The following is a 14,492-nucleotide window of genomic DNA, read 5'->3' on the forward strand; positions in this document are numbered from 1 at the left end:
AAGGGGTCAGAGTTCATGTATACCTACCATTGAGGCAGCTCTCAGTTCAGCCCATTGGCTGCTTTTATTATCTGCAATCTCAAACTGGACAGTATCAGTCTGGAGTAGGATTATTCCTGCAGTTTAGTGACTAGGATTCCTTCTAGGAGAGCCACCCATATACCAAGTATTTTCAGGAATAGGATATGTGCCTTTTACTTGTGAGGGGTTTCCATAGGAGGCTTTTGGGGGATGGCCATTAAAGGTTTCATATTCTTCTGGCTCCAAAATACCATGTAATTCAGCTCCCAGGGGACTGTTGGCAAGAACACTCTGTTGTGGGTAAGCATGCTATCTTTGCAATGTGGGGGCTTGTGTTAGGGCCAGTCTTATGAATATATAATCTAGCCACCCTGTTATAGGCAACCCAGTCTGGACGGTTACTGGAAGAGTGGCAGTTAGGGGCTCTACTTGTTGAAGGGCTTTATAGCCCCTATACTTACTTGTTCAGTAGGAAAATATTGGATCTTTGTTCCCTTCCAGAGTTGTGATCAGAAGTTCAACAGGGTTAACTTTCTGTGCTGTTCCTGCCAAAATGCCCAGCTTATCCCATTTGGCATTGTTGGTCACATCTAGGGTCATGAGGACACTAGGTAAAGGCATTCCTGGGCTTGTGCTTGAGTAACTAATAGCTTCATCAAAGCCAGCTTGATGTTCTTCCTGATGCCAGTCGGCTTCCTTTTTCACCAGATGGTAGAGAGGGTATAGGCAATGTGCTAAATTGGGCTAAAGGCCCTATAGTACCCCGGAGATCTAGGAACCCTTGCAATTGCTTAACTGTCTGAGGGATGGGAAACTGTTGGATCTTGTCAGTCACTGAGCCTTGTCAGTTAACCTAACCATGTAACCCCCAAAAACTTGACTACTGGCCCAGGGCCTTATACTTTTCTGTGGCTTGATGGCACATCCTTGCTTGTTCAGATGAGAGCAGAGACTGTTCAAGAAAAGACAATAACGGAAGTCTCCAAAGGTTAGCATCACATCCATCACATCATTGACATATGGTACCTTTTAACCATGAGTAGTGGTGGATATAAAGACAAGTCATGAGCAGGTCTACCATGACAGATAGTGGAGCTAGGCAAATATCTTTGTGGCGATGTCTGGAATACCTGTTGTCAACCATCTCATGTGGCTCGGGATGCAAAGGATACTAAAGAAAGCATTGGGGGTGGGGCAGGGGAAGGCACCTGAGTGGCTCAGTCAGTTCAGCTCTTGGTTTCAGCTCAGGTCATGATCTCTGGGTGATGGGATCAAGTCCTGCATCAGGCTCTGTGCTCAGCCATGGTCTGCTTGAGATTCTCTCTCTCCCTCTCCCTTAGCTGCTCTCCCACATATGCTCATGTGCATGCATATACCCTCTCAAATAAATTTTTTTTTAAGATTTTATTTATTTGACAGAGAGCACACAGGCAGTGAGAGGGGCAGACAGAGGGAGAGGGACAAGCAGGTTCCCTGAGCAGAGAGCCCAATGCAGAGCTCAATCCCACAGCCCTGAGGTTGTGGAGGCAGACACTTAACTGACTGAGCCACCCGGGGGTGGGGGGGAGTAAGCATTGGCTAAATCTGAAACCACATGGTAAGAGCCTACATACACCATGTACATTCTGTTCAGTGATTTGGGTAATATTAGTACAACCTTATTTAGTTCTCTATAATCTACGGTCCTTCTCCAGATGTCATCTGGTTTCTTCACAGGCCATATAGCGCTATTATAGGGAATTTGTGCCGGGCTGATTATTTGTACTCTTGCTAATTCCCCTATAGTGGCAGGTATTTCCTTAAATCCTTTAATTTATAACCTGGGAGGGAGTATTACGGGATCCCAACTTGCATTTCCCCTTAATAGTTTTAATTAGGGGCACCTGGGTGGCTCAGTCAGTTGAGCCACTGCCTTTGCTTTGAGTCATGACCCTGGAGTTGTGGGATCGAGTCCCACATCGGGCTCCCATCTTCACGGGGAGTCTGCTTCTTCAACCTTCTCCCCTCTCATGCTCTCTCTCTCACTCACTCTCTCTCAAATAAATAAATAAAATCTTTTTTAAAAGATCCTTTTAGGGGCGCCTGGGTGGCTCAGTGCGTTAAGCCGCTGCCTTCGGCTCAGGTCATGATCTCAGGGTCCTGGGATCGAGTCCCGCATCGGGCTCTCTGCTCAGCAGGGAGCCTGCTTCCCTCTCTCTCTCTCTCTCTCTGCCTGCCTCTCCATCTACTTGTGATTTCTCTCTGTCAAATAAATAAATAAAATCTTTAAAAAAAAAAAAAAAAAGATCCTTTTAGTTACTGTAAATCAAATGTGAAATTCTCCTACAGAGCTTTGTAGTAATTTTTCCCAGAAGAATATCTATCTATGACTAATATATCCTTCAGTATTGGAGAAACGAAAACCTCATAAGGGGCAGTTGGACTTTTATTCTCAAGCACGCTGTTGTGCATTTTCCCCTTATGCTCTTCTTTTCTTAAGATTTTATTTATTTATTATTTTTAAAAATTTTATTTATTTACTTGTCAGAGAGAGCACACAAGCAGGCAGGAGGAGCAGCAGCCAGAGAGAGAAGCAGGGAGCCTGATGTGGGACTTGATCCCAGGACCCTGAGATTATGACCTGAGCTGAAGGCAGACACTTAACTGACTGAGTGACCCAGGCATCCCAAGATTTTATTTATTTGTCAGAGAGAGAGAGAGAGAAAGAGCTCATTAAGCAGGGGGAGCACCAGGCAGAGGGAGAAGCAGATTCCCCGCTGAGCAAGGAGCCAAATTTGGGGCTCCATCCCAGGACCCTGGGATCATAGACCCGAGCCAAAGGCAGATGCTTAACCAACTGAGCCACCCAGGCTTTTCCCTCCAGGAGTGTTGGTGGCTTCCCTGAATGCCATTCTGAATTGCCATGAATTAGGGTACATTCTGCTCTGGTATCCACTCAGGACATGGTTTTTTGCTTATTTTATGGTGTCCAGTAAATTGTGAGCTGTACTCGGGACCTCCTGTTGCCCCCTGTTACTCTTACATGGAAGCAACCTTGGTCCCATCCCTGGTCTCTCCGGGCAAGGGGGTACCTGGCCCTGGTAAGAAATCACTTGTGGCTTAGTTTTTTTCCCAAGGGTGGATAGAGGGCAGTGGCTTAAATTGCTGAGCAGAAGTAAACTCCTTCCTTGAAACCACTAGAACAGTATTTGGTTGGCAGTCTGTCTTTTCTCTGTTTATGCCCACTGCCAGCAGTTTATGCCACATTTGCTTTTGGGCTACCCTAATGGCGCCTTTGTTTTAGAGTAACCTTATTTCTAACAGCTTTGATTACATATATTACATAAAATTCTTAACCCTCAGAACCCTTAATTTCTAGTAAAAACTAAGTAAGCAGTTGTGAACTCTTATACCAGCATTCTTCACTTAGCAAAACTTTAAGGTTCCAAGACACCAGGAAGATTTGGAAAGCTAATTAAAAATTTGCCTAAAACTTTTTATCTGTTCAGTCTTTGTATTACTAACAACTATGTCTAGATGACCTGTGAAAATTTCATAAGACATTAGACAAAATCAACCAACATTCTAAGTTATTTTTGCTGACAAACTGTAATAGATGAACATGAACTTAACTAGTAAATTTGATTATTGGAATCATATTTGATGTTGATAACTCTGAAGACATACCTGTTTTAATTAAACCAACAAACTTAAAACTTTAAGAAAAATTATGTTAGATCCCATGAACTTAAAGAACATTTGGGTTAATTTTTATTATATTTGAGAATTTAAATTATGTAATGCTTAATTTTCTTTAAGCCAATTAAATAGAGGTTTCTTTTAATACAAATTTTAGCAATACCATCCAGAGGTAGAAAATACTACATAACACATACATATGGACACACATACATACAGATACAGAAACTTTATAGCTTCTGTTTTAAAATTACTGCCATGAAGTAGGTACAAAACTCACTTAAATGTTGCATCTAAATTTGTTTTTTTGGTAGATGGAATAAGGTAAGGTAAGGTAACCTGTATAGATGGCTTAAGCTTTTTCCACTTATGTTTGGAAAAAAACACTTAAGATTTATATGTCCTTTTAACAGAAAACCAGATTCTAATTTTTCATCAACTTACTTTTGATATTAAAACTCATTTTAATATAAATCCATTTTAATCTTAGCCAGCTTGGTCACACCTAAAATTCCTTTCCAAATATTCCTTTTCCACAGACCTTCTACGATTTTCTCCATTCTGATTTTGTCCTGTTTTTTATTCCTCTCCAGATTATCAGATCCTCTTTAGGACAAAATTATTTTTCTATTCCTCAATAAAAAAGCATCTCCATTTTTCATACCTTCTCCTACTGAAAACACATCCTACTTTCCTGGCATACAAAGATGTTTCCCATGAGTTCCATGGTTTAGCATCCCAGACAGGCTTCAAATGATGGCTGTAATCTGAGGTTGCCACATTTTATGCCCTCTAGGGCAAACAAAGCGACAGACACACTAAAGTCTCAATTTGTGCATCCTGGTTTTAGATAGTATCTACCAAATTAGGACCCAAAAGGGATGTAGATAGTCTCCTGTCCTTCTCTAGTTGTAATTCTTTCTCCAACTCCTTTATTTCACTTCTGCCCCGAACCAGGCATTGATGGCATCCTGAAGAGCCCACAGGAGCAGCCAACCCACCATTGCTTGGTGGCCTTCCTTACCCTAGTGGATCATGCAATATGATTATTAGATATTACATATTAGATATTAGATATTAGAGCTATTTTTAATAGCTCTAATCCATATGGCATTTTCAGAGTGTCCCCATGCAGAAATCCATAGCCATCAAGCAGACAGACTGTGCCTTCCCACATTGCTGTGGTCAGCCACTCCACGGTTTCCCCCAAAAGAAGCTTCATTTCCTTGCCTATTCTTCAGTCTCTGGGCTCCTCCTGGCTGGTTCATCAACTGTTCTGTGAAAGGGAAGTAATAGGCAAAATGATATTCAAAGGCCAGAGGAGCCTTAAGACTGAAGAAAAAGGCCAACAAGTCCAACTTGACAAAAAATGGTTTAAAGGGGCTTCTGAACAGAAGTCCCTTTTGGGCAGCTGCAAGCAAGTATATCTCTGCAACTCCACCTCCTATAAGACCTGCTTTTACCGCCCAAAGGATGAGGAGTACAGGTTGGAAGACCACCTGGGAAGGAATGTTTGAGAATCATAGTCCAATCTCCAGAGCAGATCAAGGACATTATGCGCCAAGGGTGTGCTTAAGCGTGTGGCAAAACAGAATGGGGCAGGGAAGACTGCTCTGGAAGGCTTCAGATCAGAGTGGTCATGGCAGATTTGTCTAAGATGGCATTAGTCTGGTTCACAGAGTAGTGTAAACTAACTTTTATATGCACTGGGAAACCAAAAAATTCAAGACTGATTATATTGTGATGCTCATTTTATTGCAGAGGTCTGGAACAGAACCAGCAAATTTCTGGGATATACCTGTATGTTTTATTGGCATAGGATGTTATTCACGTGATTTTATTTCTGGATATAGCTCATATTTAAATAGGAAGATAGTTCCTGGGGCTCTAGATAACCTATCTTATAAGCCTCTTCACTGTTCATTAAAATTCAGAGTGTTAATCTCCCCTTAATTCCCTTATCAACAAATGATTATTGGATACTTGCTATGTACACAGAATGGTTTGTTTCTCTCAAAGATGTGGGACTAGTTGAAGAGACAAAACTCACACAAATGCCACAAACAAAAATGCATTTTAAAAGGATCACTCAGGCCAGAAGGGAACAGAAACTAGGACATCAGTTATGAGATGAGTTCATTCATTCATTCATTCATTCAGCAAACATTTACTAAGGCCTTTCTAGGTATGTAAGTCAATTTGCTAGTCCTCAGAGCTGTAAAGACAGATAAGCCAGTGTTGGCTCTCAGCATTGACAGTCGCGTTTTTCAGGGGAAAGATAAGGAAAAATTGAAGTGTAAGGTGGTATTACTGGTACAAGGGACAGGAGAGGATCTATAGAGTTCACATTTCAGTGATGTTTGGGAAGGAGGTCTTTTACCAGGTGTTTACTGAGCTATTGCAGTCGTTCAGGTGAATATAACAAGCCAACAGGAATGAAGGAGACAACAGATAAAACAGGTGTTCCAGCAGCAGAGTGGCTGATTTTTGATAACTTTCATCCACTCTTCTTGGTCAGCAAGAACTCTGAAGACTGCCAGGGAGAGATGGCGATCAAGGAAAGAAAGCAAGGAGGAAGAACAAGTGCAGGGAGGAGAGAGAGGTTTTGTTAGTTTGAAGTCCTTATGTTACAGTGACATTCACATATAAATGCCCAGTAGGTACTTGAGAACTCAAGCCTAGTGCTCAGGCCCAGACATGACATACCAGTTTTTGAGTCCCTTAAACAGACTCTGGAAATACTGGAAGTTGTATAGAATAAAGGCAGCAAAATTACCACAGGTTCTGTCCTTGGCTGTGATGGAGAAGAAAATGGAAGTACTTAGTTGTTGAAGCTGCTTTTAAAATCTGCCTTTAGGGGCGCCTGGGTGGCTCAGTGGTTTAAGTCTCTGCCTTCAGCTCAGGTCATGATCTCAGGGTCCTGGGATCGAGCCCCACATCGGGCTCTCTGCTCAGCGGGGAGCCTGCTTTCCCTTCTCTCTCTGCCTGCCTCTCTGCCTACTTGTGATCTCTCTCTATCAAATAAATAAATAAAAATCTTTAAAAACATAAAATCTGCCTTTAATTCTCCAATTTCGGTACTAAGTTCTTTGACTTTGTAAACAGTTACTTTTAAAAAAATACCTACTACCAAGTCTCATTGCCAAGTTTTTATTTCTACTTTTATTTCTAATCAGATGAAATATATTTTAATGCCACTTTGTTCACTTACTGTAACAACTACCTTTCACTTTAAAGAAATTTAGTAAATGGAAATATAATTCTTACATGTAGTAAATAGGGAAACCTCTAGAAAGCAAACTTCTAAAGGAACGGAAAATACTAATTGGTACTGAGTTATCCAAAAAGAATAATATTTTTTCTTTATTGAGGTTTAATTGAGTTAACACTTTATTAATTTCAGGTGTACAGCATAATGATTCAATATGAGAATAATTTCTTTTTAACCCCAGGAATGGAAGATTGTGAAACAATGGAAGATGTATATATGGCTTCAGTGGAAACAGATCGGGGAGTAAAGGAACAGTTACATCTTTATGACACCAGAGGTTTACAGGAAGGTGTGGAGCTTCCAAAACATTATTTTTCATTTGCTGATGGCTTTGTTCTTGTGTACAGTGTGAATAACCTTGAATCCTTTCAAAGAGTAGAACTTCTGAAGAAAGAAATTGATAAGTTTAAAGACAAAAAGGAGGTAAGTGGGTTTGTTAAAAATGCTAACTATGAATTGTAATATTTAACTTGTAGCATGGACTTTTGGTTAGTAACAATATTTAAAAAGCCTTAAATTGTATTCATGTACCTATAATCTTCATAATATTTTTTCTTAGCCCAGGAAATACAGGATTGAATGAATTCAGTCAGGACCAGCGTTTGACTTTCTGCTTTTGCTTGCTGCCATGTGCAAGTTGAATTTTAATAACATGATGTCTCAAATACTACATAGTTCACTTCATATTGTTTGGGAACAATGTTTCCTAGGGCTCTCTTTGTCTCGTTGCCTAAACAGGATTGTTTTCAGCCTTAGCAGAAAATAATAAATATAAACATAAATACATATAAATAAATAAAATGATTGGATTATACTCATTTACTACTTAGAAATAAGCTCCTTACTGTGATCTGTAGCCTTAAATGATCCAGCCCGTACCTATCCTCTTTGTCTTGTTTTTATAATTTTTTTTTTAAAGATTTATTTATTTATTTGACAGAGATCACAAGTAGGCAGAGAGGCAGACAGAGAGAGAGGAGGAAGCAGGCTCCCCGCGAGCGGGGCTTGATCCCAGGACCCTGGGACCCTGGGATCACAACCTGAGCCGAAAGCAGAGGCCCCAACCCACTGAGCCACCCAGGCGCCCCATTGTTTTTATAATTTTGTTCCTCTGTCACTGCACTCTGGGGACACTGGTCCACTTCTTGTTTTTGTTTTGTTATTTGTTGTTTTTTTAAAGATTTTATTTATTTATTTATTTGACAGAGATCACAAGTAGAGAGGCAGGCAGAGAGAGGGGGGAAGCAGGCTACCCACTGAGCAGAGAGAGCCTGATGTGGGGCTCGATCCCAGGACCCTGAGATCATGACCTGAGCTGAAGGCAGAGGCTTTAACCCACTGAGCCACCCAGGTGCCCCTACTTCTCGTTTTTTTCAATGTGATGACTTTGTTCCCCTCTTAAGTCTTTGTCAATTGCTGGTTCCCTTCCTGGAACTCTTAATGCAGCTCTTACCCCATATCTTCACATGGCTGACTCCCTTTCCTCTAGGGAACCACATAATGTATTGGTTAACAGCGTTGGCGAAGATGTTCTTAACCTAGATTTTTATATTTTATTTATTATGCTAAACTACTTATTTTGAGATAATTGTAGATTCACATGCAATTTTAAAGAAATTATAGAGATCCCTTACCCAGTTCCACCAGTGCTAACATTGTACAAAACTAGTATAATGTTACCACCAAGACATTTATAGTCAAGATACAGAAAACGGTTCCATCATTGCAAGGATCCCTCCTGTTATCTTTTTTTGCTATAACCACTTTCCTCCCATCCTGTTCCCTTAATCCCTGACTAATCTGTTTTCCATTTCTGTAACCTTGTCATTTCAGAAGGGTCAACATAATGGAATCATACAGTGTGTAACCTTTTGGTATCCGCATTTTTTAGTCAGCACAATTCTCTGGAGGGTCATCGAAGTTTTACATGTATCAGTAGTTCATTCTTTTTTATTGCTGAGTGATATTCCATGGTATTTATGTACCAAAGTTTATTTAACCATTAACTCGTTGAAGGACATCTGAGTTGTTGGTATTTTATTATTCTGAATATTTGCTTTGTGAATAGATTACAGTCACAAGGTTCAGTTTTCAAAAAACATAGAGGCAGGTCGCAGATGGATGCTCTCCTCCCACCCGTTTTCCCCACCGAAACACATAAATGCTGTTGTTATTTTCCAGGGTATCCTTCATATTCTCCTCCCTGCCCCCCAAAAGTTGAAAGAGTGATTCATTGACCACTCATATTTGGTACTTGAATCTTGGGTCTGCCTCCCCACTTTCTGCCTCAGTGTCCTTAATCATAAAATGGGGATAATAGTACCTTTCTCATATGGTTGTTACGGAGATTTTAAGAAGCACATTCATTCAACAAATGCATATTGAGCAACTACTATATGCCTGGCATTGTTTTAGGTGAGGTGCAGGCAATACAACAGACAACACACACATTTGTATCACAAAGAGTCAGATGCTATGTAGAAAAATTAAGAGTAGAGCAGGATGCAAAGGTACTATTTTTCTGTAGGGCCATCTGGGAAGGCCTCCCTGATAAGGTGACTTCTAGCAAAGATTTGAAAAAAATGAGGGAGGGAGCCAGACCCGTGTGGAGGCTCCAAGTGGGGGAACTAGCAGGCGCAAGGGTCTGGGAAAGTTTGCTTTGTCATGTTCAGGAACAACAGTGAGGCCAGACTGGGCTAGGAAGAGGATGGTAGGAGATGAGGGCCACACTTCGGATCAGAAGCCACTGGTTTTGAGCAAAGGAAAGACATAATAGATTACGTTGCTTTATTTATTTTCATGTTTGATTTTAAAAAATTGAATAGGTAATGTTTGCACATGTTTCAGAAATAAAAATGATATATAAAAAGGACTAATGTGAGGTCTCGTTCCCACCTCTGTCCTCAACCACTGAGTTCCTTTATCTCAAGCATACTATTCATTTATTTTTTTATTCATTTATCAATTGATTGATTGATTGTAAGCTCTGTGCCCAACACGGGACTTGAACTCATGACCCTGAGATTAAGAGTCGTATGCTACACCACCTGAGCCAGCCAGGGTGCACCTCAAGCATGCTTTTTTAACTATTTTATCACTTTACTTGTTCTGGAGCATCCTTCCAAAATTTCTTTCTATGAATACAAGCAAATAGGAATATACATATAGTTTTCCCCAACCCCTACTTTCTTACACGAAAGGTAGGACAGTGTTACGCACTTTATTTTCCATGTAATGTATCTTGGGAGTCCTTTCCATAGCAGTATTCAGATTCCTTTAAAAAATTAAAAAAAAAAAAAAACTGATGCATATTCGTTGTATGGATGTATCATACTTATTTTTTTTAAAGATTTTATTTATTTATTTGACAGATCACAAGTAGGCAGAGAGGCAGGAAGAGAGTGAGAGGGAAGCAGGCTCCTCGCTGAGCAGAGAGCCTGATGCGGGGCTCGATCCCAGGACCCGAGGATCATGACCTGAGCTGAAGGCAGAGGCTTTAACCCACTGAGCCACCCAGGCGCCCCTGTATCATACTTATTTAACCAGTTCCAAACTGATGGGACACTTGGGCTATTTACAGTCATTTGCTATTATGAACTTTGCTACAATGAATAATCTTACACATTTATTATTTTGTATGTTTTATAGTTGTAAGATCAGCCAAAATGGGGTTCTTGAATCAAAGGATATATTCTCAAATTACTGACCATAACAAGGGTATGAAAGTACCTGTTCTCCAGTCTTAACAACGGTGTGTGTTTGCGGATTTTGTGCATCTTCGGGGTGAAAATGGTACTTTAGTAGTTTCAATTTCCTTAATACAAATAAGGCTAAACATCTTTTGACTTGTTTTAAAATGTTCATTTTGGCTGCTGTGTTGACAACAGACAACATAGTTGGGGAACAAGGTGAGAAGCAAGTTTTGTGAAATGCTATTGCTCCGGAGCACTTAAAACAGTTACCAGTTGAGGAGAAACCACTTTAAAAAGCAGAGAGGTCAGACTGCATCATGGTGCAGATAGGTCGGGAAAGCTGAGGACTAGCATGTGGCCAGTCTTTAGAAACTTGGGATGTTTTTAAAATAATTAGAGTGAAACAGTGAGATGAAGTTTGATTGGACTGGATATAAGGATTGGACACAGCAAAGATAGCTCTTTGAAAGTTTTGAGTCAAAGGGTAAATATATTGTCCTTTAAAGGGAATCAGCAGCTGAAGAAGGATGTGTAAAAGAGAGGACTTTTTTAGACAAGAGCTAGTGTTTGCGTACTCATGGAATGATTCAAAAGAGGAGGAAATTGATGGGGAGGGGAATAATTGCCGGAATGACAGTCTTATCTGGGGTAGAAGATGGTAGGTTGTTAGATGTGGTGGTGGATGCAGGTGAAAGTTCTAACTGCTTGTTTTCCTACTGAAATAGTCCAGACATCAGCTGAGAGAGTAACGTGGGGAAAGAAGAGATGTTGGAGGTTGAAGAGGGCCAAGATAGGAGCTGTTACAGTATTTGCTGGGGAACACCAGCTCACTTCAAGTCAGTCCAGTTAAGAGTTAAATTTAAGGTGGGGGGGGGGGGGTGTTGACCGGGTGAATATAATGGGATGATGATGGCAAGGTAGTAAATTAAAAGAATCTAAACTGGGCTGAGAACTTAGGACAGGAGAGGGATTGAAGGACAGTGATAAAGGTGGGTGAGCCAGTGGGTTGTAGGTCCTTCTGGTGTTGAGGATTGTTGTAGTCAGGGCGTTAGGCATGGACTAGGAAGGCAGAGGTGGGAGTGGGATTCCTGGAATTGGGACCACGTAAGGGAGCATTAATAATGGCAAGAGTAGGGTGTGTTCATGGGAGGAAATGGCCAAAGTCAGGAGGAGGTTAAGGCTATTTGGTTAGTGAAGTCACTAGGACTTAAAAGTAGTGTGGGCGTGACCATGAGCCAGGTCTTTGAGTAGCAGCAGGATGGGGGTGGGAAACACACAGTAGGTAGTATAGACTAATAGCACCAGCCTTCAGTTTTAGGGTTCTTAGAGAAGGACATTATTGGAGGTGGCATTGAGGGACAAGGTTACCCCTTCCATCCCATGCTCACTGTGGTGTTAAGTACTACAGAGCTGAGCCAGTTTCAGCTAAAAAGGTGAAGGGAATATTCAAAGCAGATATGGGGACAGAAGGGGGATTTTGTTGAGTCTAGGGGCAACATGGAACAGTTTCTGCAACTGGATAGGTCAGGGTGGGCGATGGGAGACCGGAATAGGAGATAACATGTAAAGCTGAAAACATGAGTGATGAAGAATGACAGGAGGGCCTGAAGGGATAGATCCTGTTGAGAAATGAAGGAATACGAGAACTGCCAAGAAAACGAGAGCTCTGGGCCTGCTGCTCCATCCTACCTGGGAGGCACGGTCCAGCTGGAGCACAGAGCTGTCTTAAGGCAGAAACACAGCAGTGGCTTATATGTCCTTATTCAAAGCTGTTCCTCAGAGGTGCCTTCTGTAATAAACTCTTACTGCCCTTCTTCTACTTTCCATGATCTTGTTTGTCTTCTTTATATAGTCAAGGGCCTGAAAATTGGATATTCTCTCTCCTCCAGACCTTCCCTCCTCCTGAGCCTTGACTACCTTGTGACTGCTGTGTTCTGGTGGCCTGAAACTGCATGGTGTAGAATAAGCATTCAAGCTTAAGGGAAGGACTGACTGCCTTACATTTAGTGTAAAATACTGCTGTTGGTCCCTACATTCGACACGTTTAGCACTTGCATCAGGCACTTATTTGTGATCAGGAATAATGTGAACAGAGTTAACAGTTCCTATTCTCATAGAACTTAGGTTCTAGGGGTAAACTCTCACAGCCCCGGTCCTTTTTTGTTTTTTTGAAGTAGATATTGCAGATTTCCCAAACAGCAAGTATAGCTACACTGAAATGTGGACACATTTCAGAAACTGTTGTCTATTTCTTAGGTATTAATTACCCCAAGTTTAGCTTCTATTCATTTCTGACTTAAGTAACTTCACTTACTGATGACTTAAAATGTTTCCTAGTTAAGGTGTAGAGCATCTGTATTTTTAACAAATATGCATTCAGGAAGAATGAGGTTAATGTCCTACTAAGTTGACTCAGGTCATATCTGAGAATCAGTCTTGAAGCAGCAATTCTATTCAACAGGACAGTTCTCTTGATTTTTCTATTTTGCTTAGGAACTGATGTTGGCGAAGTGTAATCTTTTTTCTCTTCCTTTCAGGTGGCAATTGTCGTATTGGGAAACAAAATTGACCTTTCTGAGCAGAGACAAGTGGATGCTGAGGTGGCACAGCAGTGGGCAAGAAGTGAGAAAGTACGCCTGTGGGAGGTAACAGTTACAGATCGGAGAACACTGATTGAGCCATTCACTCTCTTAGCCAGCAAACTTACCCAGCCCCAGAGCAAATCAAGCTTTCCTTTGCCTGGGAGGAAAAACAAAGGGAACTCTAACACGGAAAACTAAAAATCAGTAATGCTACAACTGTTTGTTGAATAGTGATTGCCTTAGGTGTCCATGAACATATTTAAAACAGGCCATTTGCATCTACTTTGGTCCTTAGGAAACCGTTAAAGAAGTAATTTTAAGTAATTTAATGCACTTTAGGTTATAAATTATTTGGACTAAGTTTATTGCCTGATACGAAATAACAGATTTGCATTGTCATTGTTTGAAACTTGTCCCTGAACTTAGCACCTCTGCTCTTTTGTTGTACTTGTCTAAACAGTAAAATAAAGTTTGGGTAGTATGCAGATATACCTGTGAGCAGTAGCTCCACAACCCCCAACTTGTTCCAGAAACCCATTTTTCTATATAACTCCGCAAACTTATTAGCTTAAATATAATTTTGTTTTTAAGAAGTTCACTAATCATCTAATGTCATTTTTAGATCACAACCAGTAAACAGTTTAGGTGTTAAACTAAATTTTATCTCATGGAGACCCTGCTAAGTAGAACAAAACCCATGATTTAACTTTGTTCAAATTCTATGTTTAGCATGACTTGAGGTAGTAGGTGGTGGAAGTATGTTTCAAAGCGTTTGCTCTTTCTATAGAAAACCTTCTATAGAAAGGCACTAAAGCTTCCATTTTCCACAAGTATTACTATGCCTTTTGCAGTAGTTTTCTGGATACACAGTCATGTGGAATAAAACGTATCATAAAAATATTGGACTTAAGATAGTCTTTTCTTGTTAGATACCGGAGTTTGTGCTGTGGTATTCTTTGAAGATTTTGGCAATATCCGAGCCGTGGGACTAACTATATTTTGCAAGTTGACACTATTGTACTTAGTATTTCAACTGGCAAAGCAGCCTTTTTTTTTTTTTTTAAATCTTAAGCAGGTTTCATGGCTCAGTCTCATAACCCTGGGATCAAGACCTAAGGCCACAGTCAAGAGTCGGATGCTTAACCAACTGAGCCACCCAGGCTCTGTCAAATAGCTCCCTTAGCTATTTGATTTATATGTAAAATATGAAATAAGCTGTTCAGCAAAAAGACATGTTAAAAAAAACTA

The 14,492-nt window shown here is 40.6% G+C and overlaps 1 protein-coding gene across 5 annotated transcripts in view; it reads left to right on the top strand.

Annotated features, from left to right (window-relative positions):
- The window catches only part of NKIRAS1 (NFKB inhibitor interacting Ras like 1), a 76,055-nt gene that overhangs the window by 15,902 nt on the left and 45,661 nt on the right, over positions 1 to 14,492 (top strand). For all 5 annotated transcript variants that reach the window (XM_059162491.1, XM_059162492.1, XM_059162493.1 and 2 more), the window contains exons 3-4: positions 7,152 to 7,393; positions 13,200 to 13,307. In XM_059162491.1, coding sequence (XP_059018474.1) covers positions 7,152 to 7,393; positions 13,200 to 13,307 — 350 coding nt within the window. The remainder of the gene's footprint in view (positions 1 to 7,151; positions 7,394 to 13,199; positions 13,308 to 14,492) is intronic.

The sequence above is a fragment of the Mustela lutreola genome, chromosome 2 (genome assembly GCF_030435805.1).
Source record: "Mustela lutreola isolate mMusLut2 chromosome 2, mMusLut2.pri, whole genome shotgun sequence".
NCBI classification, from domain to species: Eukaryota; Metazoa; Chordata; class Mammalia; order Carnivora; family Mustelidae; genus Mustela; species Mustela lutreola.